We start from the raw sequence: 24,589 nt of genomic DNA, 5'->3' as shown, positions 1-24,589 counted from the left end.
TAAATGAGGAAAATACCTAATAAAAATTAATTAAAAAAAAAAGGTAACTGTAGCACTGCAGAAACTGCCCTTAGCAATTCCAAAGCCTGTGTACAATGGACAACCCCCCCCTTCTGCCCCGACTCAGTGAACATGAAACACACAGGCAGACCATCTTCAGGTGGTCATATACGGTAGATATCCACACTGTTGTTCAGCCTATGGAAACTACAAGAGACTGCAGGTGGAGGAAGGGGGTGGACTTGCAGTGCACTAGCTTGCTCTAAGCCCACTAAGATAAAATAAACCTGAGTTCTCTAACATTGGGGATGCTGCTTGGTCTTTTGCTGACCAGTTTTTCCATAGCACAGTAAATTCTCAAAATGTTTCTGTTTCCAGATGTGGTCAGAGGAATTGTCCATCAAAAGTTATTTACTGAATATGTACAAGGGACTGAAATGTTTATGGAAATTCAAGATGATAAGTTATGCTTCTGTTGTCTACTGAGAGTATAAACTGAGAAGTCGTTAATGATGGGACAATATCGAAAGCTCTGGGGAGTAAACTTATAAAGAGAGCACGTGGGACACACTCTGTTCACCAGGAAATACTAATGTATTGAAAAAAAGTAAAGATTCAAGAAAAGGCTCTCAGATAAACTAGAGCTGAAGGAAGAAAGAGATGTGTGATTTTTCAAAAGTACAGTGTTTTGGTATGGAGGCAGTTTGTTGTGTGAGAAGACTTTTCCTAGGGAGAGGCAACACACCTCCCCCAATAGTAAGCTCATGACAGACCAAAATACCACCAAAGTCTAACTTCGTGAACCAATGAGTTTTATTGGGGTTGCCTACAGGAATATGGTGATGGGTTGCTTAGAGGAACAGAAATGATTCAAAGAGAGTTGAATGACCAAAGGCAACCCCAGCAAGGGTTACAAAAGCTAGGAACCTTAAGCACAATGCTAAGCCTGCAGGCAGCTCAACAAGTTGAAGAGGGTCCTTCCCAAGTGTCTCAGGTTGGTCAGAGCAGCTCAGCTGGTTTAGGCTTCTTCCATGCTGCTGCTCTGGTCTCAGGTTTCTTTGCAGCCTTGGCTTGTCGGAGAATCTTTGCAGTTTGATTTGTTAGAGAGTGACTCTCAGCTGTCTTCATTGCTTACTCTGGGAGGAAGAGAGGGGTCTAGTGGATCTGGTCTGTTTCAGGGACTTCTTGAAGTCTTTTGAGTCATTTACCTTCAGTTTTAAGGAGTTTTCATGGGAGATGGAAAGTTTTAATCTTAGAGGAAACTGTCACACAATACAGGCAAAGTAAAAGAGAGCTTATATAGATTTGGGGACATGGGTTAGTGGTAGGGTACTTTCTTAGCATGCATGAGGCTCTGGTTTCAATCCTGAATGAAGAAAGAATGCAAAAATGAAAGGAAGAAAGAAAAGAGAATTTAGGAAAAACTCAAAGCACATTTAAAATGTAAAGTGATCAAAACTACGGGGTGACACAAAATCAGAATAGTAAACTTGGGTTAGGTCATGTGTCATGCTAGAGTAGAGTTCCAGTTTATTAAAGGCTATGAGGGACAAGGGTCATGTTTTCCAAGAAGACTGACATGAAAGAAATGATTATTTTATTTTGAGTATTTATTATGACTGTGAGTCCTGTTGCCTTCTTTGTCCATGGATTCAATCAGTATTACTGTCCACAGGTTCTTCATCTGTGCATTTAACTAATGAAAAACACTAAACATATTTAGACATTCTCTTTGTCATTATGCCATAAACAACACATTATAAGGATTTAACAAATAGCATTTACATTGCATTAGGCAGTATTTATACATTAGGAATGACTTACAAGTATATTAGTGTGTTTGTAGATTATATAAAACTTTACACCATTTTTCTGTAAAAGACGAGAGAGTGCAGAATTTGGTGTCTGTAGGGGTAATGAGTTCTGGAATCAATTCCACATTCATAGAGAAAGATAACTGTGTATGTTCCTTATTTGACCCTTACATCAAGCATACAAAGAACACATGTCCCCAAGCATTATAACAAGGGAGGTAGACATGGAGGAACAAAGTGAATAGCTCAAGGTTATAAAACTAAACCAAAGAGGGAAGGGTTGAACTGAAGTTTGACCAACTTCAAAGAATGAATGACTGTTGTGGATTGCCCTGGTGCTGTTTATATTTTGGTGTTAATTCTGCTTCCTCAAAAGGGGCTGCCCTTACCAGGAGTGGATCATGTATTCAGGTGAACCTCTCCCCATTTTAACTGGTCAAATAAATGCTAAAGCCTGTGATTGGGCAGGGGAAGGGAAAGATGTGACTGGAAGTTTTAGAGAGGGAGAGAGAGGAAGGAAGAAGGGGAGATGGCAAGACAGAGGGGAGAGAGGAAGATGGTGGAAGAGGAGGTAGAAGGAAGATGGAGCAGAACCGTATGGCCTGGAGGAATGGCAAGTAGCAAGGGATTGTATAGCTGGGAAATAGAGCTGTGAAGTGGTATATCTGCCTAATCTAGGTGTGCACCTTATAAATAGTATAATTCAGTTGTGTGTTATTTACACAGCCTTATTGGGTTTGGAGACTTACCTCAAGAAATGACCACTGCTACTGCATTCCTCATGATCTGACTATTATGTCAGCAGAAATCAGACAAGATTTATGTATGAATTCAGATGTGACAAATAGGCAGTCTCTTATGACTGTTGAAGGTATTAGAGGGGTGAGACTTAATATGAACTCTAATATAGAGGCTTCTGCAGTTTTGTTGACTCATTAATCAAATTATAGTCTTAGGTCATCAGCACTACAACACACTTATTAGAAATCACAGTGTCTTTGACATATTGTGGTGTCTGCAGTGTTTGCGATAGCACAGAGGCATGGATTGAGCACCAGATATACTTGGTCTCCCTTCTCGAGTGAAGTAATAGGAGTGTAGTGTGTACTATAAGAGATGCTTAGAAAAGGACAGTCTACTGTCTTAGGCCCTGTGAGAAGTTTTACTTTTCCTAAAAGTTTTACTTTTCCTATCTAATCCTTGAATTAACATTCTTTCAGCGTTGGAAGGCAGCTGATACATGTGAATTGTTTATCCGCCACAGACTGCAGGATAAACCTAGAAATCCTGCATATGCAGATCATAGCTAACCTGAAGGCTACAACTGTACTTTACATTGAAGCTGGTAATGATGTCATTTATGCTAACTGCCACCGTGAAAACACAGATTGCTCATTGATTCATGAGCTATGTCTATGGGGACAGTGGTGACTATAATTAGAAGCTTATATCAACTTAACACTGCTGCTTCTCTTTTCTACATTCCTCTGTCTGTAATGCCTTCTCTCCCTTTTAAATAGGTGGCTTGTGACAAAGTCAATATGTATAGGCAAAGCATGCAGTTCCTTGATGTGCTTGGAGACAACCCTCTGGAACACATGCTGAACCTTGCTTCTTTCCTCCCAGAGAGCTTTCATTTGTTTTTCTTGTTCAGAGCATAGGTAGGAAGCCCAGTGGAAAACCCAAGTAGGAGAGGCTTCTTTCAAACACATTAATCTTAAGAAGGGTTGGGGGATACTATATGGGACTTCTTGTGTGACATGTTCAAATTCCACTATGAGTAAGTAACTGTGGAAAAGTGCAGAGACAGTGATTTTGTTATAGCATGCTCTGCCAAGTAGCCACATTGTATACACATGCAGCCATATGAGTCATAATTCCACCTTTATGGTCATAATAAAGAATAAATAAGTCTTACGAAAAGGTCTAGGTCTTTTCACTCTCATGAGCAAATAGCACCTTAGAATTGTTTATCAAAGAATGACTCATCAGTTGGGTCTGGCCTCCGTAACTCTGCACTTTGACTGGTTGTAGTTTTCTGTAGTGGTCTTCATCTGTTGGAAAATTTCTTTGATGAGGGGTAAGAGTTATATATAGCTGAATGAATGGGGATAACTGTTTAGAATGTGGTTAGGTATTATGTTGGCTTAGTACAAAGGTGCCTGTATGTTCTCCTCCAAGACACATGGTTTCACTAGCTCTGGATAGTTTGCTAGCCTTCCAGTATGAGGCATGATTTCCCTTTTATTAGTTAAGTCCAGTTAGAGAGCTGTAAAATCCAGAGAAACAGTTGTGTGTGTGTGTGTGTGTGTGTGAGTGTGTGTGTCAGTGTGTGAGATTATATTTTAGAAATGTCAGAGAAGCTACACACATGATGTCTCACCAACATGGCTGCCCAAACATGACCTGAACTAGGACTACAAAAATAAACATTCTTACCTGGAAGGGAGAGAGTTTACAAAGCACAAACCATACACAGAAACTAAGACCAAGGCATGTTGAAAGTTTTCCCCCTGGAAATAACACACTATTTGATTATACTATAGCAGATGGTCATCCCTGAAAACATATACTTACCAGTAACATTAAACAGCTTGAAAAGGTTATACTTAATATATTTAGGAACACACACACATATGCACGCACGCACACACACACACACACACACACACACACACACACACACACACATGTAACAATGAAACAAAAAGAGGCCATGAATTTGAAAGAGATCAAAGTGGGGTAGATGGGAGGGGTTGGAGGGAGGAGCAGAAGGGGCAAATGATGTAATTATAATCGTCAAAATTTAAAAAAAAAATTGAAAATATAAACAGATAAAAAGAACAATCTCCCATCCAAAAGAATGATTCAGAGTCAGATAATTTTATATCAGCAGCATACTTTCTTTTTACATAAATAAATGAGGTATATCTAGTAAAAAATTGGAAAAAAAATCTAGAGACTGCCGCACCCGGGGATCCATCCCATAATCAGCCTCCAAATGCAGACACCATTGCATATGCCAGCAAGATTTTGCTGAAAGGACCCTGATATAGCTGTCTCTTGTGAGGCTATGCTGGTGCCTGGCAAACACAGAAGTGGATGCTCACAGTCAGCTATTGGATAGAACACAGGGCCCCCCAAAGGAGGAGCTAGAGAAAATACCCAAGGAGCTAAAGGGGTCTGCAACCCTATAGGTGGAACAACAATATGAACTAACCAGTACCTCCCGGAGCTCATGTCTCTAGCTGCATATGTAGCAGATGGCCTAGTCAGCCATCATTGGGAAGAGAGGCCCCTTGGTCTTGCAAACTTTATATGCCCCAGTACAGGGGAACACCAGGGCCAAGAAGTGGGAGGAGGTGGGTAGGGGAGCGCGGGGGGTGGGGCATAGGGGACTTGTGGGATAGCATTTGAAATGTAAATGAAGAAAATACCTAATAAAAACTGGAAAAAAATAAATGAGGTAATTAGAAGAGAGGTATCTGCGAGTTGAGTACTTTCTGTAGAAAATGATGCCCATAAAAGACACAATCTAATAAGGACTCTTAATAGAGAGACTTCAGGGCTGTGGCACTCTTGAGGTGAGCTACTTCTGGAGATTAACATCACCTTGGATTAAATTAATTGGCTGTACTTAATCTGTGAGCACACATGATAGTATTAAATCCAAAGACATTTGTTTATGTGAAACAAGCAGGTTGCATATCCAGTGACGTTTATACAGACCACACAAACTATTTACTCTTTTCTTTGTAAGGAAAGTTTCAAGTTCTGGTAAGTACAAAACTATTTGAAATATTTCTCTTAAAAATATGGTATGATCATTTTATTTTGGCAATATCTTTCATATATAGAATACAAACCTCTGTTTTATCTTTAACCATTAGAACAATACATGCTATTAATAGTTATTGTCTGTTACTAAAATCTAACAGCAATCTTTGTAGCATGCTGATATTGATGTAGGGAAAAGCTTTAGTGTTGGGAAATTGTGATTCCAGTTTAGTGAAATATAAGGAGAGTTTACTGTAGTTTTGCTTATAATAGCATTATATACTTATTATAGGAAACTACAATGCATTAAAGAACCTGCTTATAATAAAAGGTTATGGCTACCACAATAACTATTATATATTTCCGCTGAGTATCTTTTCCCTCCTGCCCAACATGGCTATGGAAATTTGTGATGAAATGAATTAGTTTTGCTACAGTACTATGTGAATTGTCCCAAGAGTAAATATTCTCTCAGTAAATATTTGCTAGTTTTCTATATAATCTGTCTTCAACTGCCTGAATTCTTATCACATGGGAAAAAATAAATTGGAAATTGAATTAGTGAAAGGATATGTGTGTCTTTTAGGTCCATCATTTATTTTGCCAGACACATTGAGGCCACTTTACAGGACAGAGTTAAAAGTGCTGTTGACTGAGGCCCATCACAAGGCAGGCAAGCATATCCACAGCCAAACCTGGTGAACCAAAGTTATTATGTTTTCCTCCTTAATTTTACAAAGTGTTCTGAATTGCTCCATTGTCTAACTTTTGGCAGCAGAAGTTCTGAACAGAGGAGGTAAGATACTGATAGCAAGCTATCCCATCATCAGCAAACAATTTTAGTATGCACTGTGCTGGAGGCAAATAAAATGTGTTATCTTCAGGGAGTTCGTCTGGAGGAAAGAAGCAGATCTCAAGATTCCAGTTTCCTTATTACTGCTGTCTCGACTTATTCTCCAGAGTAAACTGAGTGCATTACTTAGTTTATTTTTTTAGCCAAGTTTAAAGTTTATTATTGCATTATTGTAATCTCATAGGAAATGTGTTTGAAAATGCTTATAAGAGAACCATCCGAACTTTCATTAACTTCACAAATTAAGAAAGAAGCTCAAATGGCAAACAGTACACTTTGCCATTAAGACTTGGTGTTCACAGAGCTGATCTTGTTTTTGTGAGGTGGCTCTGTGCTGCACTGGCTTCCCTTTCCTCCCGAGGGCATCCCTGCTACTCCGCATCTGGCATCAGAGCTTTCCATGAATTCCCTCTGAACAATATTACCTTCTATTTGCTGCCTTCAATCTGGACTAGACATCCTATCTAGAGTATTTTCTTGGTACATTGACACACTATCAGTTCACTCCTGAATTGCACCATTAATGTTCCTGGATTCTTGGAGAGGTGCATGATTACAACAGGGCAATGTCTGAGCCACTGCCTTGGAAAATGGCTTTTTGACTTTTTATTTATTGTTGGTGCTGAATCTTCATTACGTTTTGTGTTGTACCCATAGGGCTTACAATGCCATGGGTGCTTAAGCCTGACTTGCACAAGTGCAAAACCACACAGCTTCCTAAAACTTCCCATACTGACTTATTCCACTGCTGTGTGTCTCAAGTCTTCCAGAGCATGGTAATCTTCAGCTTGTCCTTTGTGGATTAGGCTCAAAACAGGGCTGACAGTAGTGGAATAAAAGAAAGGTTGGGGGAGGGTGTTGGTTCTTTCTCCTTTGGGTTTTGACTTGTATCTTCCCCCTTTTGGTCCCAGTTCAAACTTTTCTGTATCATATTAGCCCAAAGAAAAGAAATATAAAGATTTTGCAAACCTTCACCCATGTACAAATCTGTTTCCCAAATGGCCACCAAGTCAACAGCATTTCAGTGAGTGAGCTTCAGAAGACTAATGACATTAAAATCTTCACAATGCCCTTGCAAGGAGATGCATTTCATTTTCCCAAAATAAGGTAAAAATGTGTCTCACATACCTATTCATGAATTTTCAAATAAATATGTCAGTGAACCAACTTAAAAACAATTGGAGATAAAGGGCTCTGAAGTTTTTAATAGTGAAGGAAGTTTAAAAATAGAGATAGAGGAATAGTAGATTTTTATGAGACACAGCATGGCACCTCAATCCAATATAATATACAATGATCAGACCAAGGGTTATGGGGTTCCTAGTTCCTCAGACATTTACAATTGCTTTTTGTTGGGAAGACAGGACGTTTTTGCTAACTGAAATATCCAACTAAATGTTAGCCATAGTGTCTAGTGTGACCAGAAGTCACCCTTCCTGTTTGCTTGTGCCCCTCTACTGGTGAAACAGCCTCTTACCTTCTTGTAGTTGGTGAGGGAAAAGAGATTAAGCAGGCTATTCAAGGTCAAGTCAGTGATTATCAGAGGATGAGAAGAAGCTTCAGTTTTGCTGAGTCTATTAAAAAGCTGGATTTCCCAGCTACTCATGCACTTGTCTGCTGTGGCTACCTTTATTATCTTAAAAACTATAATCACTTTAAATCTCCGGGCAAATGAGACGGGAAACAACTAATTCCTAGGTTAATCACAGAATTTTTAGTTCTTCTGAATTGCACATAAAGATTTGCAAATCACTTGGGAGATGCATGGATATCTGTCTTAGATAATAGCTTGCAAGTATTTATGTAGGTGATTTGGGCCAGATTTACAATGCAAACATGCCTTCTGCTATCTCTACACTCCCAAATAAATATTTCATTCAATTTGTCTTCAAGGCTGCAGGGATCTCTTATGTTTTCAAAGGCACTGATAGCTGAAATGAATTAAAACAACAGAAATAGTCATACTATAAAGAGAGACCTACAGCTAGATAAAGCCTTTTTACAGGTTCCAATATTGTCACTCAGATTCTGACCTCAAGGCACACTTCTGTGGCTTACTAAAAAAATGTCCTTTCTCTAATTGGATCCTGATGTTCTTGTTTTAGAACTCTTGGTGCATGCAGCAGTTAGATCATAAAAATTACTCAGTGAGGAGTTCCCAACATAAGCATCATGACAGATGATTTATTTACATTTTGCAGAGGAAGTATTTGATTTTAACATATCCATTACAGATATCCATGATTCATTACTTAATGGTATGTTTTTTTCTCTATATATTCATTGCAGATCTCCATAATGCATTCTTTACTTAATGATACATGTCTCTTTAGATATACTCATTACAGATATCCATGATAGATTACTTAATGATACATTTTCTCTAGATATATTCATCACAGATCTCGACAACACATTCTTTACTTAATGATGCTCATTCCCTTCCATCCAAATGTCAAGCTGAATTTTAAGGCTCCCCCCTGCCCATTGTTAGGTTATGAAGGATTACATCGACAAATTGGGAAACTCTTACTTTTCTCATTGGAGTAGCTCTGATTTGTGTCTCTGATTTTTTGAAATCCTATAAATACATTTTTACATTTTAAACATTTACTAAGTTTAGTGACATTTAAAAATGGGTTGGGGAAATTTCTCAGTTGCTTAACATGCAAATGACCTTGCTTTGATCCCTTGCATTGAAAACCCAAATCAGAAATGAAGCATCCATACAAATATTATCTATAGGGTATAGCATCCTGTGGTACCTACCATCAGGTTCAGTCTCCATTCTGAGGTCATCTGAGCGGATCAATTTTAGAGGTTTGGTCAGCTCGCATAATCTGTTCCTGGCTTTGGTCCACTGTAACCTTGGTGTGGATTTTTTATGGTGTATTTATGGATTAATATTTGTAACTTTAAGCAATTTTCTGTGGAGTGCCAGGCAGATCTTTCAAGAGCTTGGTTTGTAACCTGACACCAGGAGGTGTTCTGAGGCAGTGGAGGCAGGCAGCCAAACAGGACCTCAAAAGGGGATTTACAGGATGTTCATTGAAACTGAAATTGTACAAGTAGCAGAATTACTGGCCAAGGAGACCTGTTCCTTGGCCACTGTCATTTAAGGTTTTATTCATTTTTTTCAACTCGACCTGAAGGTGGTACCAGTTGTGCAAGTTCCAAGTTAATTCTCATCATACAGATCTTTCATTTCCTTAGAGTCACACCCAGGTATTTTATATTATTTGTGACTATTTTGAAGGGTGTTATTTCCCTAATTTCTTTCTCAGCCTGTTTATCCTTTGTGTCGAGAAAGGCCAATGATTTGTTTGAGTTAATTTTATATCGAGCTACTGCACTGAAGTTGTTTATCAGGTTTAGGAGTTCTCTTGTGGAATTTTTAGGGTCACTTATATATAATATATCATCTGCAAATAGTGATATTTTGACTTTTTCCTTTCCAATTTGTATTTCTTTGATATCTTTTTGTTGTCTAATTGCTCTGGCTAGGACTTCAAGTATGAAATGGAATAGGTAGGGAGAGAGTGGACAGCCTTGTTTAGTCCCTGATTTTAGTGGGATTGCTTCAAGTTTCTCACCATTTAGTTTGATGTTGGCTACTGGTTTGCTGTATATTGCTTTTACTATGTTTAGGTATGGGTCTTGAATTCCTGATCTTTCCAAGACTTTTATCATGAAGGGGTGTTGGACTTTGTCAAATGCTTTCTCAGCATCTAATGAGATGATCATGTGGTTTTTGTCTTTGAGTTTGTTTATGTAGTGGATTATGTTGATGGATTTCCATATACTGAACCATCCTTGCATCCCTGGGATGAAGTTAATGCTCTTTGTTGGTAGAAAAAGCTTCTACCCTCTCTGAAAAAAAAATCAGAGAGTAACTAGCAAGAATCAGTGTCCCATGCTGGACTGAATGTCACTAAAGTCCACTTCTAATATTCAAATGGGCAGGACCTCAGATTTTACAACAGCAAGGTTCCAGGGCAACTGAAGACAGGCATTGGTAGCTTGTTGGGTCAGTGTTGGCAAACTGACCAGCAAATATCTTTGTAACATTTCTCATAAAGGCAGTTTTCCCAAGATGCATGATATATAAGCTTGCTGAGCTAATCTGCGAGCTGTCATCTCTGAAATAATTTTCCTATCTGTGGCAATCAACTAGCCCTCATGGTATTCGACAGTGTTCTTGTCAGTTGCTTTTGTTTTTTCTTCGAACTTTCATGAGGAAATTCTGGGAACCCTGGAAGTGTGAACATACCATCTGGAATTGGATTGGATTAGGAAAAGACCTGACTTTCCCCCTTAGTTTGTACATTGGAACAGGTTCTTCCCTGGAACACAGTCAGAGGGAGTTTGGAAGACATGGTAGGCTGGTCAAGGTTGGTGAGCATTGCATCACAGAGGATGCCACCGAGGGGGTGAGACCAGGTTGTCTTGAGATTGCCCTGGCTCCATGTAGCACTGTAAATTAGAGCCAGATTTCATCCTCTGTGGAAGCTACAGCGTAGTGGCGTGTGCTTCGTTGGTTCTTCAGGCCTGATAGTCTGTGAGACTGTGTGGGTCTCACATTGATATGATGCAGACCCCATGGTGAGAAATGTTCCATAAGCAGGAGCTGGTGGAGTTTGTACATGTCCCCCTGTGGTGCATAGGGTGGGCTGAGAAGATAGGCTTCTTCCACAAGCAAGTGTCTGGCTGACTGACTGCCTTTAAGCAACTTAAAAAGTCTTACCTTATGGCCACATGTGTATCCTCATGCACAGTCACCTCCTGTTATGGAAAATGAATGCCGAGTAAAACAGCCTCAGCAGAACTGCAGGTTGGTGGGGTTGAGTCAGGTCCCATACCCACGGAACTGTGGAACCACTACAAGAAATCACATGTTCATTCACTGTTATACAGTCCCATTTTATTTTTTCTTAATTTTAAAAAATATTTTACCTATTTTTATTTTATGTGCCTACACATATGCCCATGTAAGGGTGTCAGAACACTGGAAACTTGAGTTACAGACAGTTGTGACTTGCCAGATTAGGTTCTGGGAATTGAACCCAGGTCCTCTGGAAGAACAACCAGTGCTCTTAACCCCTGAGCCATCTCTCCAGCTCCACATTCCCATTTTAAATTCCTAGTATATTTCACATGACATATATTCACATGACATTATTTCACAGGAAGTTATATTTCCTTGGAGTCAAATATCATCTTGGTATTCCATAAAGGCTTCACATTCAGTTTCCTGAAGGCAATCCAGTGGGCACTGGCAACTCCTGCATATTTCCTGGGGCCTCACCTATTCTAGATGTTCCAGCTCAATCTCATCTTAGTACACTCAGAAACTCCGATTCTGGGCTTCACAGTTCCCTTTGCTACTAGAAGAAGACCCTGGAATCCCATCTTTGGTGAGCACATCTCCATTCCAGAGACTTTAGTGGACTGAGAGCAGCAGCCTCCCAGAACCAGCTGGGGTTATGGTGAAGGAGATCTGGCTGGGAGGTTTCCAGAATTGCTGTTGGAATCTTTCTGTAATAGGCACACTGACACCACTGAGAGGAGGACAGGGGAGATGTAGCTGGTGGACCAAAGACAGAGGACAGTGAGTCTTACCCATGCTCCCAGAATAGAAAGGTGCTCCAGCTGATCTGGACAAGGCTCCCCATTGCTCTGACTCAGTAGCTGCTCTATAAGCACACTTGTGCAACTCAGCTCCTGAAAGACTTTGACCCCCAGGTCAGTTTGTATGCTTTAAACTCTAAAACCACAAGGTGCAGTGGGAAAGCAAGAAAAATTCTACAGATGTCTATGAGGGTTCTTTTACTTTTATTTTTTTATTTAATCATTTTTTTTTACAGTCCAGATTTGATCCCCTTCTCAGTCCACCCTCTGACTCTTCCATATCCCATATCTCCCCTCCCGCCCCCGCATCTCGACAAGAATGTCCCCACCTCTAACCCCCATCCCACCAGACCTCCCCACTTCCTGGGGCCTCAAGTCTCTTGAGGGTTAGGTGCATCTTAAGCCCTCTGCTGTATATGTATTGGTGGCTTCATATCAGCTGGTGTATTCTGCCTGGTTGGTGGATCAGTGTCTGAGAGATCTTGGGGGTCCAGGTTTGTTGAGACTGCGGGTCTTCTTATAGGATCACCTTCCTCCTCTGCTTCCTCAGCAACCTCTGTACATTGGTTGGGTCTTTCAACTGCTTGTTGGGTCTATTACTGATGTTATGGCGTGCTCACAAAAAAGGCCCCATCATGACTGCCACCTGAAATTCCCAACAAGCTGCTGAAAGACACAGGTCCTTAAGGGCAACGACTGATTGTTTCAGCTATTCTCCAGGTCACGCTGCTCCTGGCAGTACGTGAATCTGTGCTTGATAAACATCAATTCAGGCCATGCTTTAAGTGAACCACTAAATAAACCAATATCTAGTAAATTGTCTTTCTACCTTATTCTACTTCACAAATACAATTTTTTTTCCATAACAGCGTGGCAGTAAGGTCATTCATTCAGTTATATGCATGATTATCTTTAAAAATATATTTTATTGATTTTATGTGAGTACACTGATGCTGCCTTCAGACGCACCAGATCAGATCCCATTAGAGATGGTTTTGAGCCACTCTGGTTGCTGAGAGTTGAACTCAGGACCTCTGAAAGAGCAGTTAGTGCTCTAAACTGGTGAGCCATCTCTCCAACCCCATGATTATTTTATATGATCTACCTGCAGCTGAGGACCCAGTTCGGGTATTTGAGCTAGGCAAGCTGCTCTATCACTGAACTAAATCTCCTGGTTTTACTTATTTTGGTATTATTGTAGTGTCTTAAGATTGTTTTTCAAAGTTGGCAGTCCATTTAGTAAATAAAATTCTAGGACTATTCTGCATGACTTTAGCTATAATTAGCAAGCATTAGCATTATTATATATTATTGTGTAGTCTCTGTGGTACAACTATAGAACATTGTAGAAATAAGCCATTTTCCTTCCTTTTTAGGTCTCATCCAATATGAGTGACACACCTTCTACTAGTTTCTCCATGATTCATCTGACTTCTTCTGAAGGTCAAGTTCCTTCCCCTCGCCATTCAAATATCGCTCATCCTGTAGTGGCTAAACGCATCAGTTTCTATAAGAGTGGAGACCCACAGTTTGGTGGCGTTCGGGTGGTGGTCAACCCTCGTTCCTTTAAGACTTTTGACGCTCTGCTGGACAGTTTATCCAGGAAGGTACCCCTGCCCTTTGGAGTAAGGAATATCAGCACGCCCCGTGGACGACACAGCATCACAAGGCTGGAGGAGCTAGAGGATGGCGAGTCTTATGTGTGCTCCCACAATAAGAAGGTGCTGCCAGTTGACCTGGACAAGGCCCGCCGGCGCCCTCGGCCCTGGCTCAGTAGTCGCTCCATAAGCACGCATGTGCAGCTCTGTCCTGCAACTGCCAATATGTCCACCATGGCACCTGGCATGCTCCGTGCCCCAAGGAGGCTCGTGGTCTTCCGGAATGGTGACCCGAAGAATAAGCATGTGGTCCTTGTTAGCCGGAGAATCACTCAGAGCTTTGAAGCCTTTCTGCAGTACCTGACACAGGTTATGAAGTGTCCTGTGGCCAAGCTGTATGCCACAGATGGAAGGAAAGTGAGTATACAGGTGGCCCTAAGTCATCTCCCTAGGAGGCTGTCACATTGAGCTATTTAAAGTTATAAATATACCATATGGGAAGAACAGTGCTTGCTCAGCGACTCTGGTTTCTTCTAGGTTCCTAGTCTCCAGGCAGTGATACTCAGCTCTGGAGCTGTGGTGGCAGCTGGAAGGGAGCCATTTAAACCAGGAAATTATGACATACAAAAATACCTGCTTCCTGCCAAGTTACCAGGAATCTCTCATCGTGTGCACCGGAAGGGAAAAGCCAAGATAGAAAAAAGAAAGAGTAAGCCACCTATAAATAGATCGTTTTTTTTTTTTTTAACTCTGAAAGTTTTTGTTTTTGCTTTACCAATAAAAATTATATTTAAAGAACCAAGTTCATTCATCGCAAAGACAAAAATGTGAGGTGAAATTGGCTAATTTATTGTTGAAATAGAGAGGTTATCTGGTGACCTTTTGAGAGACTTTTTCTAAATAATCAATGATAGACTTTTTTACATGAATGACATATATACTTTTTATTTTTAATAAAGCAAAAATATCCGAATTTCTTGTTTTGGAAAGAGTTTTGCAGAATTGTATATGACATCTCTGGTAGTTGTAGACTTTTTATCTAAATGAGTATTCATAGCTGAGCACAGCAAATCAGTGGTTTATATATTAAGAAAAAAAATCAGGCTGCATGTTCTCCCCTCTGAAAGGATTCCTGTAAAATTATTAATCGTCAGAAACACTTCCTGTTCAAAATAGATTCACGCAGCCAGTTTATGCTAGTAACAATAACATAAATTGTGAGAATTTTATGCTCTGTTTAACAGCATATCCCTGTCCTTAGGAGAGGGGAGAAAGAGGGTGTCTTGAGGCCCATAGTTAACCCCATCACTCAGTGTGGCCCATAGTGTGAGAGAGGCTAACACCATCACCCACTGTGCTCATTATTTCCAAGGAAGTGTAAGTTCTATGCCAGTGTCCTGATTGCCATTTACACTTGAATTTGAACTTTCATTCTCTTTAGACTTGGAATAATCTTTATATTTTAAGAAGTAGTGTTCTTATTGCTAATATGGTTGAAATAATGTAATTCTTTCATCTAATTGTTTAAAAAACATACTCCTTTTTGTCAATGCACCTATTTTGTAGGTATTTACTGCCAATTATACATACAGTAGTACTGTTTTTCCTTGGCCATTTTTGTTGAAGTGGCTTACTCTTTTTGTGTCTGTTATCAGGTGCTTATTATGATTTTTAATAGAGCTTTGTTAAGTTTTACTTCAAAAAGTTAAAAATGAGACATTTTTATTTACCAAAAATTACAAAAATATTTTTAGGTTTAGCTCTGAAAACTGCAAAGGAGATGTGTGCAAATCCATAAGGACTATTAGGAGATCTGTTACATTAAGAAACACAACAGCCAAAGTTAAGAACAGAAACCTCACATTGAAAGCCACTCTGGGCTTTTTTATATATACACTAAATCAACTGCACCAATTACATAAATAAAAATTAAGTATTATTTGATTAATCAAGAGTTAAAGTTATTTCTGCTTTCATAAAACTTCCAAGGGCTCTCTCATATACACTCAGATGAAACATCACCATATATTGCCCTTTGCCTGCCTTTCTTATACAGATATATGGAAATTTGTTAGATTCCATCTTTTGTATTGTTAATCATAGAAACAAAACCACACAGAAAACATATTTTATCCAATATAATCATCAGCAGTTTGTGCTTATATAATTATTATTATCATTCCCTTATAAAATTGTTAAAATTAAAATTTTACGAGTCTCCATTAAAGTTTGGTTGGTTTACTTTTTAATAGTTGTTTGAGAATAAAACCCAGAAAGTGCAGTAAGATTTCCCAAATTACCATCAACTACATACAGGCTAGAAATACAACTATAACATTTAATTGTAAACTATAGAGAAAGGGTATTTTGTACTAATTTCCCCTTTTCTTTTTCTTTCCTTGCTGCTTCTTCCTTGGGATATTTACAACTTCTGTGCTTTCCATGTTGTGCTTTGACATGGCATCTTTCATTCTTAAAATCTTGCAAGTGAGCACACATATGCCTTCAGACCCAAGACCCCAGACTGACTCCCTGATCTCAGAGAAAACATATGATTGCTTTTCAGATTTTTCTGTAGCCCCTGAGAATTACTTGGCCTTAGAAACACATGATTCTCAGTCTCTATCAACATATCCTTCTGAAGATGATGTTGAGAAATCGATTGTTTTTAATCAAGATGGTACGATGACGGTCGTGATGAAAGTTCGATTCAAGATAAAAGAAGAAGAAACTGTTAAGTGGACAACGACTGTCAATAGAGCTGGTCTTTCTAATAATGATGAAAAGAATAAGAAAAGTAGTTATCCTGGAAAAACAGATTATCGACCATCTAGTTTAAAGCTTGCAGCATGTTCGTTGCCTGAAGACATCGTAGATACCACTCAGCAGGGCAGTTTGACACAGGAAGAAAATACTCAAATGACAGAGCAGCAGGCTCTGTCATGTAGCTCTGCTGGTTGGGAGAATGCCTCTATGGAGACAGACATTCAGGAAAGCCAGAAACAAGTGAAACACTTTTATAGACCCCCAACTCCTGGACCAAGGAGAATGAGACAAAAGAAATCTGTGATAGGGACTGTCACAGTAGTATCTGAAACAGAGGTTCAAGAAAAGCAGTTTTCCTATAGTGAAGAAAGAAAGGGTGGAGAAAAATCTGAGTACCATATGTTTACACATTCTTGCAGTAAAATGTCATCAGTATCTAATAAACTTGTTCAGATCGGTAGTGATAATGAGATGGAGTCAGCATTAGAAAGAACAAGGGAAAGTGGACCACTCAAGTCACAGGCCATAAATGCTGGTGCTATTGAAATTACAAGTCAGAAGGTCTTAAAGATGTGCCATAACAATGCTTTACCGTCTGCACCAGAGAACTCAGTCATGGAAGAAGGCACAGACAACAGTGCAGTATCAGGCAAAGCCACTATCGAGCAATTCAGAACTTGTGGTAATGCCAATGACAGCTTCAGTTCTACCACAGCAGATTCAACTCTTACCTCAGTTAACAATTATTCAAATGACAGAAATGTTTCTGAGCTTCCTTCTGTAGGATCTCCTGTACTCACCACAAGATTTGTTAATGAATTTGCTCATTGTGGTGTAACAAAACAACCAGAAAACAGAAAGAAGGTTTTATCTTCTTTTGCCAGCAAGAAGAAGAAAAAGAAATCTCAGCAGCGATTGATAACTTCCAATGATAAGAAAAAAGGGATTGAAACCAAAGGAACCCCAAATATAGCTGGGAAAATACACAGAGCAGGAACAACTGCACAGGAAAGACTATTGCAAGAATCAGACTGTCCTGATGAAGGAGGAAGAGTTTGTGAGCAGGGCCTTAATATAAGTCCTATGGTAATTGAATCAAATAATTTTTTCCCCAAAAGTAATCCCACATTTTCTAAGAATTTCTATAAAAATAAATTAAATACTTTTCAAAATCCTAAGACTCAAAAACTTTTAGCCAAAAGAAAATCAAGGCCACTAAAGATTGTAAGCACAGAAAGACTCAGAAAACAAGAGATTGGTCAAGAAGATAAAGTACTTATCCATAGTGACTCGAAACTCTGTGAAAGTCATTTGGAAAAACAAAGTTTATTTCATGTGTTTAATATCCTTGAAGAAGATCAGAAAGTTTTGCACAGACCACCATTCCAAATGGAGAAAGTAACTAGAAATTTGAAAGGAATGGCAAAAAAGAGTTTAGTCCCAAAAGTCAATGATTTACACATAATGTTAAGAAACCAGAAAAAACAAATGGGAGTTAAATTAAAGTTAGGTGCTAAGGTAAGTGAACAGCTTGTTACAACCAGGGCAGATCCATTAGCTTCTTTGAAAAAACCTGATTTTCCTGAGGGTATTCCCCATCATTCAGTTAAAAGCTATGTACAGCGGTGGTTGCAGAACGTAAACTCATATCCAGATTTTGAGCATAGAAAGACCGGTCCACTATGCCAAAATAGAAGTGATGTGGTAAATTACAGCAGTAATGGTTTTCTAGGAAATAACCTCCATACAACTTCTTCAAAAGGAAATAGTTTTTTAATGGAAAGTAATAAGAGCAAAACTAAAAACGACAATTGGTCAGGCAATACAAATCAAGAGATGGGTAAATCTCTTGTTGCTAAAGATAATGGTGAAGAGCTCAATAAACATCCCTGTGAGAGCCAGAATGGGTCTCTGTATGATTCCTACTTGGTTTCTTTGCATGACAATTGTGCTTTGTCACAGACCACTATTCATGATCCTACTACTAAACATCATTTATCTATTGAAAAGTCAAGACCAGAAGTAAAGCTTGTTTACCAAGAAATGAACTTTGCTACAAAAAGGCAAAGCATTGAAGTTGCCATTCAGGTAGATACTATGGGAGAAAATGTTCTAAAAGACTACTTACCAGCCCTGTTGCTACGGCACCTGGAAGCTTTTGTTCCCAATAATCAGAAACATCAGAATGGAATTTCTCAAATACCAGGTTCATTAGCAGAGGTTGTCTTCCCTTCTACAATAAATAATTCATCCACAAATCTCCTTCTGGCTTGGCTTTTGGTACTAAACCTAAAGAGAAATATGAATAGCTTCTGTCAAAGTGATGCTCATAAGATGACCAACAGATCTTCAGAAACAGCTGCATTGTTGGAAGTTCTGAAGCATGTTGCCATCACAGAGGAAGCTGATGACTTGAAGGCTGCTGTTGCCAATTTAGTGGAATCAACCAAAACTTGCAGTGGATCCAGTGGGAGAGAACAAGATATGGTACCAGTAAATTGTACAGCATCCAGCCTTCATAGTGTGGACAAGTGTAATGAAAATGGGAGTGCTCAGAAGACCCTCTTGGATGAAAGCTATTCTGTCATGGGGGATTGTATCTCAGAAATGGTTAGCAAGTCACCTAACTCTTCATGTGAGATGCACATGGTGAGCATAACTAATCCTCCAAAACAGGTAGATGAGCAGAGTGATGGCCTTCTTACTAGCAATAGTTGCACTGTGAGTCAGCACTCCACAGAGGCCTGTTTCCTTACAGATGGGGTGTGTTCCCACAAGGCTTGTGCTCAGAAGAAGGGTATCTATGAGGGAGCTTGCCTAAGTGATGAGACTCACATTCCTATCAGAGACTGCCATACAATTCACTCTGTGCATTCAAAAGAAAACAAATGCACTGATGATCTGGAATTAACTGAAGAACTCAAAACTGTTGACAAAGTTCCTAAAGGTCCAAGCATTCTGGCAGATTCTATTTATAAAGATGACTCCAATGTATCTTCATTTCAAAATGTCAATAAGTTAAGTTCCCAACGGACGCGCCTAAGTAAAGCTTATCTAGACTCTGATAAGGACTATAGTCCTCTAGAAGAATTCCAAAGTTGCCCACTTAAGAAAATTGTGAATAAAAAGAAATCTATTTCTTCTGAAAAGGAAGAATCAAGGACTTCTGAGGAACCAGGGTCAATAACCAATAGCATGACATCAAGTGAAAGAAATGCCATTTCAGAATTAGAATCCTTTGAAGAATTAGAAAGCCAAGACACAGGTATCTTCAATATGAATGTAAGGGCTGAAAGAAAGTCTACCAAGGAAATGATGCAAAATCAATCAGAGGCTAGGATGAGTTCAGAATTGATAAACGTATCAGGGAGGAATATTATAGAACAGGAAAGAAGAAATACTGCCATTCTGGAGACAACCGGTAGGGGGCAGGTGACACCACCATCTTTAGCTTTTTGCTACGATTCTAACAAAAACACTGAAAAAGAGATCAGTGAAAAAGAAACTAAGATGAGAGTTAAGATGATGGTAGACAGCATGGAAAATGAAAGTTACTCGGAGTCCTCACTTAATTTTAAAAAACATCACAGAAGTCCAGGAACCTTAGACTGGTCAGACTATAGATCAGATAGTGAGAGTGGATATCCTTGTAAAGCATCCAGCAATAATCACAATGATGACTCTGGCCAAGAGAAAGAGCCCACAAGAGGAATTGTTAAAAGGGCAATAGAAAAGCTTTATGGCAAAGCAGAGATTATCAAACCACCATTTTTCCATGGGTCTATACACAAATCTCAAGTTTGTCCTTATAATTCTGTGGAAGTTCAGTGCGCTAAGAAAACCAGTTTTTATGAGTCTGAATGCCAGTCATTGGTCTCTTCTGAACAGGTATCTAGAAGTCCACTCATGTTGCAGGAATTCCAGGAGAAAAGACAAGCTCAGGTTGATGCTAATGGCATGGGAGACAGTTTTGGGGACAGCAGCATAGAAAATGTTACAAAATCAAGTGCTCATGACAGGGTCTTTATGGAAAAAGAGAATGGAAAACTGATTGACAATGGCAAATGGCTCCTGAGAGAAAATCATTTGTGGCGGGTGTCATCTGACAATCCTGGCATGTACGGCAATGCAGACACCACATCAGTGGATACTCTAATAGATAGGAACAGCATTGAGGTGCCATATTCACATTTTGGAGAGCTGGCTCCTGGTCTAACAATGGCTGAATTGTCCTCTTCAGAAATAGAAGAAATGACTCAACCCCTTGAAGTGAAATGCAATTATTTTAACTTCCCTCATGGTAGTGACTCTGAGCCTTTTGGTGAAGATTTTCCAGATGCACAGAATAAAACCTGTCCCAAAGAGAAAATACCCAATCATCACAAAGAGAAGGGTAATCATCCATCTGAAAGAATGTGTACATCTGTTACTCAAGCCTTTGCTTCGGCTGGTAATAAAGTCCACCCTGTCTGCAGTGACGCTATTAAAACTCAGCCATTACCTGGAAGTAACACCACCCACGGAGCACTTCAGGAAGGTGACTCTTTGGATAAACTCTATGCTCTTTGTGGTCAACATTGTCCGATACTAACTGTTATTATTCAACCTGTAAATGAGGAAGACCGGGGATTTGCTTATCGCAAAGATTCTGATATTGAAAATTCTTTAGATTTTCAGTTATGGATGAAAATATACCCATTTATGCCACAGTCAAAGAAAGACGTATTTAGAAGTGATGGCAGGAATGTGAGTGTGGGTGAAGAATTTGCTGGTAATGTCATTGGTGATCTGTGTGATCAACTTTATTTCAAAAGCATGATTGACTTAGTGGATAAAAGAGCTAACTCTTTAAGGAAGGAAATTAATTTGAAGAAATTCCAACTATATTTAAAGAAAAGCTTTTCAGATGCTTTGTCCACATCATTGCTAGTGGTGGAGAATAGGAATTCTGTTTCACTAAACCCTAGCAATTGGACAGATAACTTCAAAAGTATTGATGAGAATAACAACTTCCTTAACAGATTACAGAACTCAAGAAAAAATCCCAACCAAGTAGTAAGAGAGAACACCAGTTTTCAGTTCCACTTAGAACTGTTCGGTCAAGTTTACTTGTTAGATATTTGCCAAGTTGAGATACCCTTAAATAGCAAAACCAGAAGTAAATTAGAAATGTATTACATTTTAGAGGGTGAAGTTCTTTTCATCTGGGAAGAAAAAAAATGAATTAAATATAATAGATACTGAAGGCCCTAATGAGTGGGATGATTTATAATTTCAGTATTCGCACAATCACCAGCTGTCAATATGATTTCCCATAAAAAGATGCAGTACATGGGATAGAAATTTTTTTTTTTTTTTTTTTTTTTTTGGTTTTTCGAGACAGGGTTTCTCTGTATAGCCCTGACTGTCCTGGAACTCACTTTGTAGACCAGGCTGGCCTNCTCACTTTGTAGACCAGGCTGGCCTCGAACTCAGAAATCCGCCTGCCTCTGCCTCCCGAGTGCTGGGATTAAAGGCGTGCGCCACCACGCCTGGCTCGGGATAGAATTTAGGGTAGATTCTCTAAGAATTTCTTACTCTCTCAGAATGAGAATACTCTGGAAAACGTATTTTTGGATAAAATGGATTTGGTTTTCTTCATTGCTTTGCTCCTCATTTTCTCAGTAATTAAAGTTTTATGTAGTTTCATTGTAAACAGATAATTTTTCATAGCTATGACTTTGTTATCAGGATATCAGAAATATGGCCAGGACAAGAAATATGTCCTTAAAATATTGTCTAATACATATATATGTTGAATATATTAATGGGTAGATGTAACTTTAAACTATTTCATTTATGAATGTAAGTGCTGATTTAATAAAAAGTATTATTAAAGCTCTCCAGAACAATCTGCTATTTTTTTGTACCAGAGAGTTGGCTCCTGTTTCCCCAGAACAAACTGAAGTTCCTAAGTATTCTGTAGGGCACTATTCACCATTTTCACACAAAAAAGAATACATCAGTACTAAGTTGTCCCTGTCCTAGAAATAATCTTTAAATTAAAAAATTTTAATTTATTTAAAAATGTTTACATTTGTAGTTAAAATATATAATTACTTTCCTTCCCCCACTTCAACCAACCCCTCCTATGTCCACTCCCTCCAACCCCTCCTGTTCTTCCAATTCTCAAATTGATAGCCCTTTGGTTATTACTGTTACATGTGCAGGAAGGAATGCTTAAGCACAGCCAACTGATTCCATCTTGTTGTTTGTTGTATGTATGGTTTCCAGGTTGGCTACTTTGTACTGGATAACCAATTAGGAGACTCATTGCTGGGAAAGGCTAATATGTCCTCTCTCAGCACTCATTATTTGCCTAAAGTTCTTTATCTGGGGGGTCAAACCCCATGGAATTTTACTTTTCTGTGTTAGCATTCTTTATTGACAATGCTATTGCTGTGTTTTGTTTACACAGTCATATCTAAAGGAGGTAGGCTCACAGAGGACTTCCTTGTTTTCTGTCTCTTACACTCTGTCTATCTATCTATCTATCTATCTATCTATCTATCTATCTATCTATCTATCTACCTACCTACCTATTATCTGTCTGTCTGTCTGTCTGTCTGTCTGCCTGTCTATCTATCTATCTATCTATCTATCTATCTATCTATCTATCTATCTATCTATCTATCTATCTATCTATCTATCCATCCATCCATCCATCCATCCATCCATCCATCCATCCATCTATCTATCTATCCATCTATCTATCTATCTATCTATCTATCTATCTATCTATCTATCTATCTATCTATCATCTGTCATCTATCATCTATCTTCTCTCACCCATCCATCCCTTTATCACTCTGTCTTTAACTGGAGTTAGAAACTGCAGATTGAGAGAACATTTGGCATTTGTCTTCCTGGGTCTGGGATACTGCACTCAAAATCATCTTTCCTAGGTCTTGGAATTCCTCTATACTTGTTTATCTTCTCAAAGAAAATAGTCTTAGACATTTATTTATTCTTTGGATTATTGTTTTCTATTTAATTAATTCATACTTTGTTTTTAAATTATTATCTGTTATCTAGAGGTCTTGGGTTTGCTGTGCTTTTATTTTTCTAAAGTTTTGAGTTGATTATTAAATAAACTATTTGTGCTTTTTCTAACTTTTTAATATAGATATGTAGGCCTAGAAACTTCCTTCCTTTACTGTGTCCCAAATGTTTTGTTGTTTTGTGTTTTCATCTTTATTTGGTTTCAGGAATATTTTGATTTCTTTGAACATTCATCATGTAGAAATGAGCTGCTTAGTTTCTATGAGTTTATACACTTATGAGAGTTCTGTTTGCAATTTTATTGTAAAATGTCAGATAGAATATATAGAATTATTGTAGTTTTTCTACATTTTTAATGTTTGTTTGTTGTACCAGAATGTGGTCTATCTTAGACACATGTTCATGTTCTGCTGAGTAGAATGTATGTTTGGTGTTGAAATAGAATATTCTATAGGTATTTGTTAGGTCCATTTGATATAAGGTGTCATTTAATTCTGTGGTTTATTTATTGCCCCCCCATGACCCTTTAGAGAAAAAGAGGTGTTAAAAATCACCTTTATTGTTGTGTTTGTGTTAATCCATGTCTATAATTCCATTAGTATGTCTTTTATGAAATGGGACTTACGACAGTTTGGTGTCTTTACATTTATTATTGTACAAATTTCATCATTAAATGATCTCTTGATTGGAATGAAATACCTTCCTTTGTCTTTTATGAGTAGTTTTAGTTTGAAGTCTTATTTTCTCAGATAGCAGAGTGGCCATGTTTGCTTGCCTCCTGATCTGTTTTTCTTGGAATACCTTTTTTTTTTTTTTTTGTAAGCAACAAAAAGATGGATTTTATTTCTTAATTCACCCAGCTACCTTGTGTGTGTGTGTGTGTGTGTGTGTATGTTTGTAAATTGGGGAGTTGAAGCAACTAAAAAGTGTGTGTAGATTGCAGAGTTTTTATTTTAGCTTCTGCTGGTGTATCTTCTTAGTCGTGCTATGTATTTTGTTAATTGTAGCCTCATTTCTTTTCTTTCTTTTTTTATTACGTATTTTCCTCAATTACATTTCCAATGCTACCCCAAAAGTCCCCCCCTACCCTCCCCCACTCCCCTACCCACCCA

At 38.7% G+C, this 24,589-nt stretch overlaps 1 protein-coding gene across 2 annotated transcripts in view; it reads left to right on the top strand.

Moving 5' to 3' along the window:
- Positions 1 to 24,589, top strand: part of LOC110310329 (oxygen-regulated protein 1) — a 268,949-nt gene that overhangs the window by 40,098 nt on the left and 204,262 nt on the right. Inside the window, exons 1-4 of one of the 2 annotated variants that reach the window (XM_021167195.1) lie at positions 5,479 to 5,591; positions 13,449 to 14,087; positions 14,208 to 14,379; positions 16,159 to 21,659. In XM_021167195.1, coding sequence (XP_021022854.1) covers positions 13,461 to 14,087; positions 14,208 to 14,379; positions 16,159 to 21,659 — 6,300 coding nt within the window. In that variant the 5' untranslated portion in view covers positions 5,479 to 5,591; positions 13,449 to 13,460. Of the gene's footprint in view, positions 1 to 5,478; positions 5,592 to 13,448; positions 14,088 to 14,207; positions 14,380 to 16,158; positions 21,660 to 24,589 lie in introns of those variants that run through there. The other variant, XM_029485010.1, reaches the window with a different exon arrangement.

The sequence above is a fragment of the Mus caroli genome, chromosome 1 (assembly GCF_900094665.2).
Source record: "Mus caroli chromosome 1, CAROLI_EIJ_v1.1, whole genome shotgun sequence".
Classification (NCBI taxonomy): Eukaryota; Metazoa; Chordata; class Mammalia; order Rodentia; family Muridae; genus Mus; species Mus caroli.
This window is presented reverse-complemented; position numbering and strand designations above follow the sequence as displayed.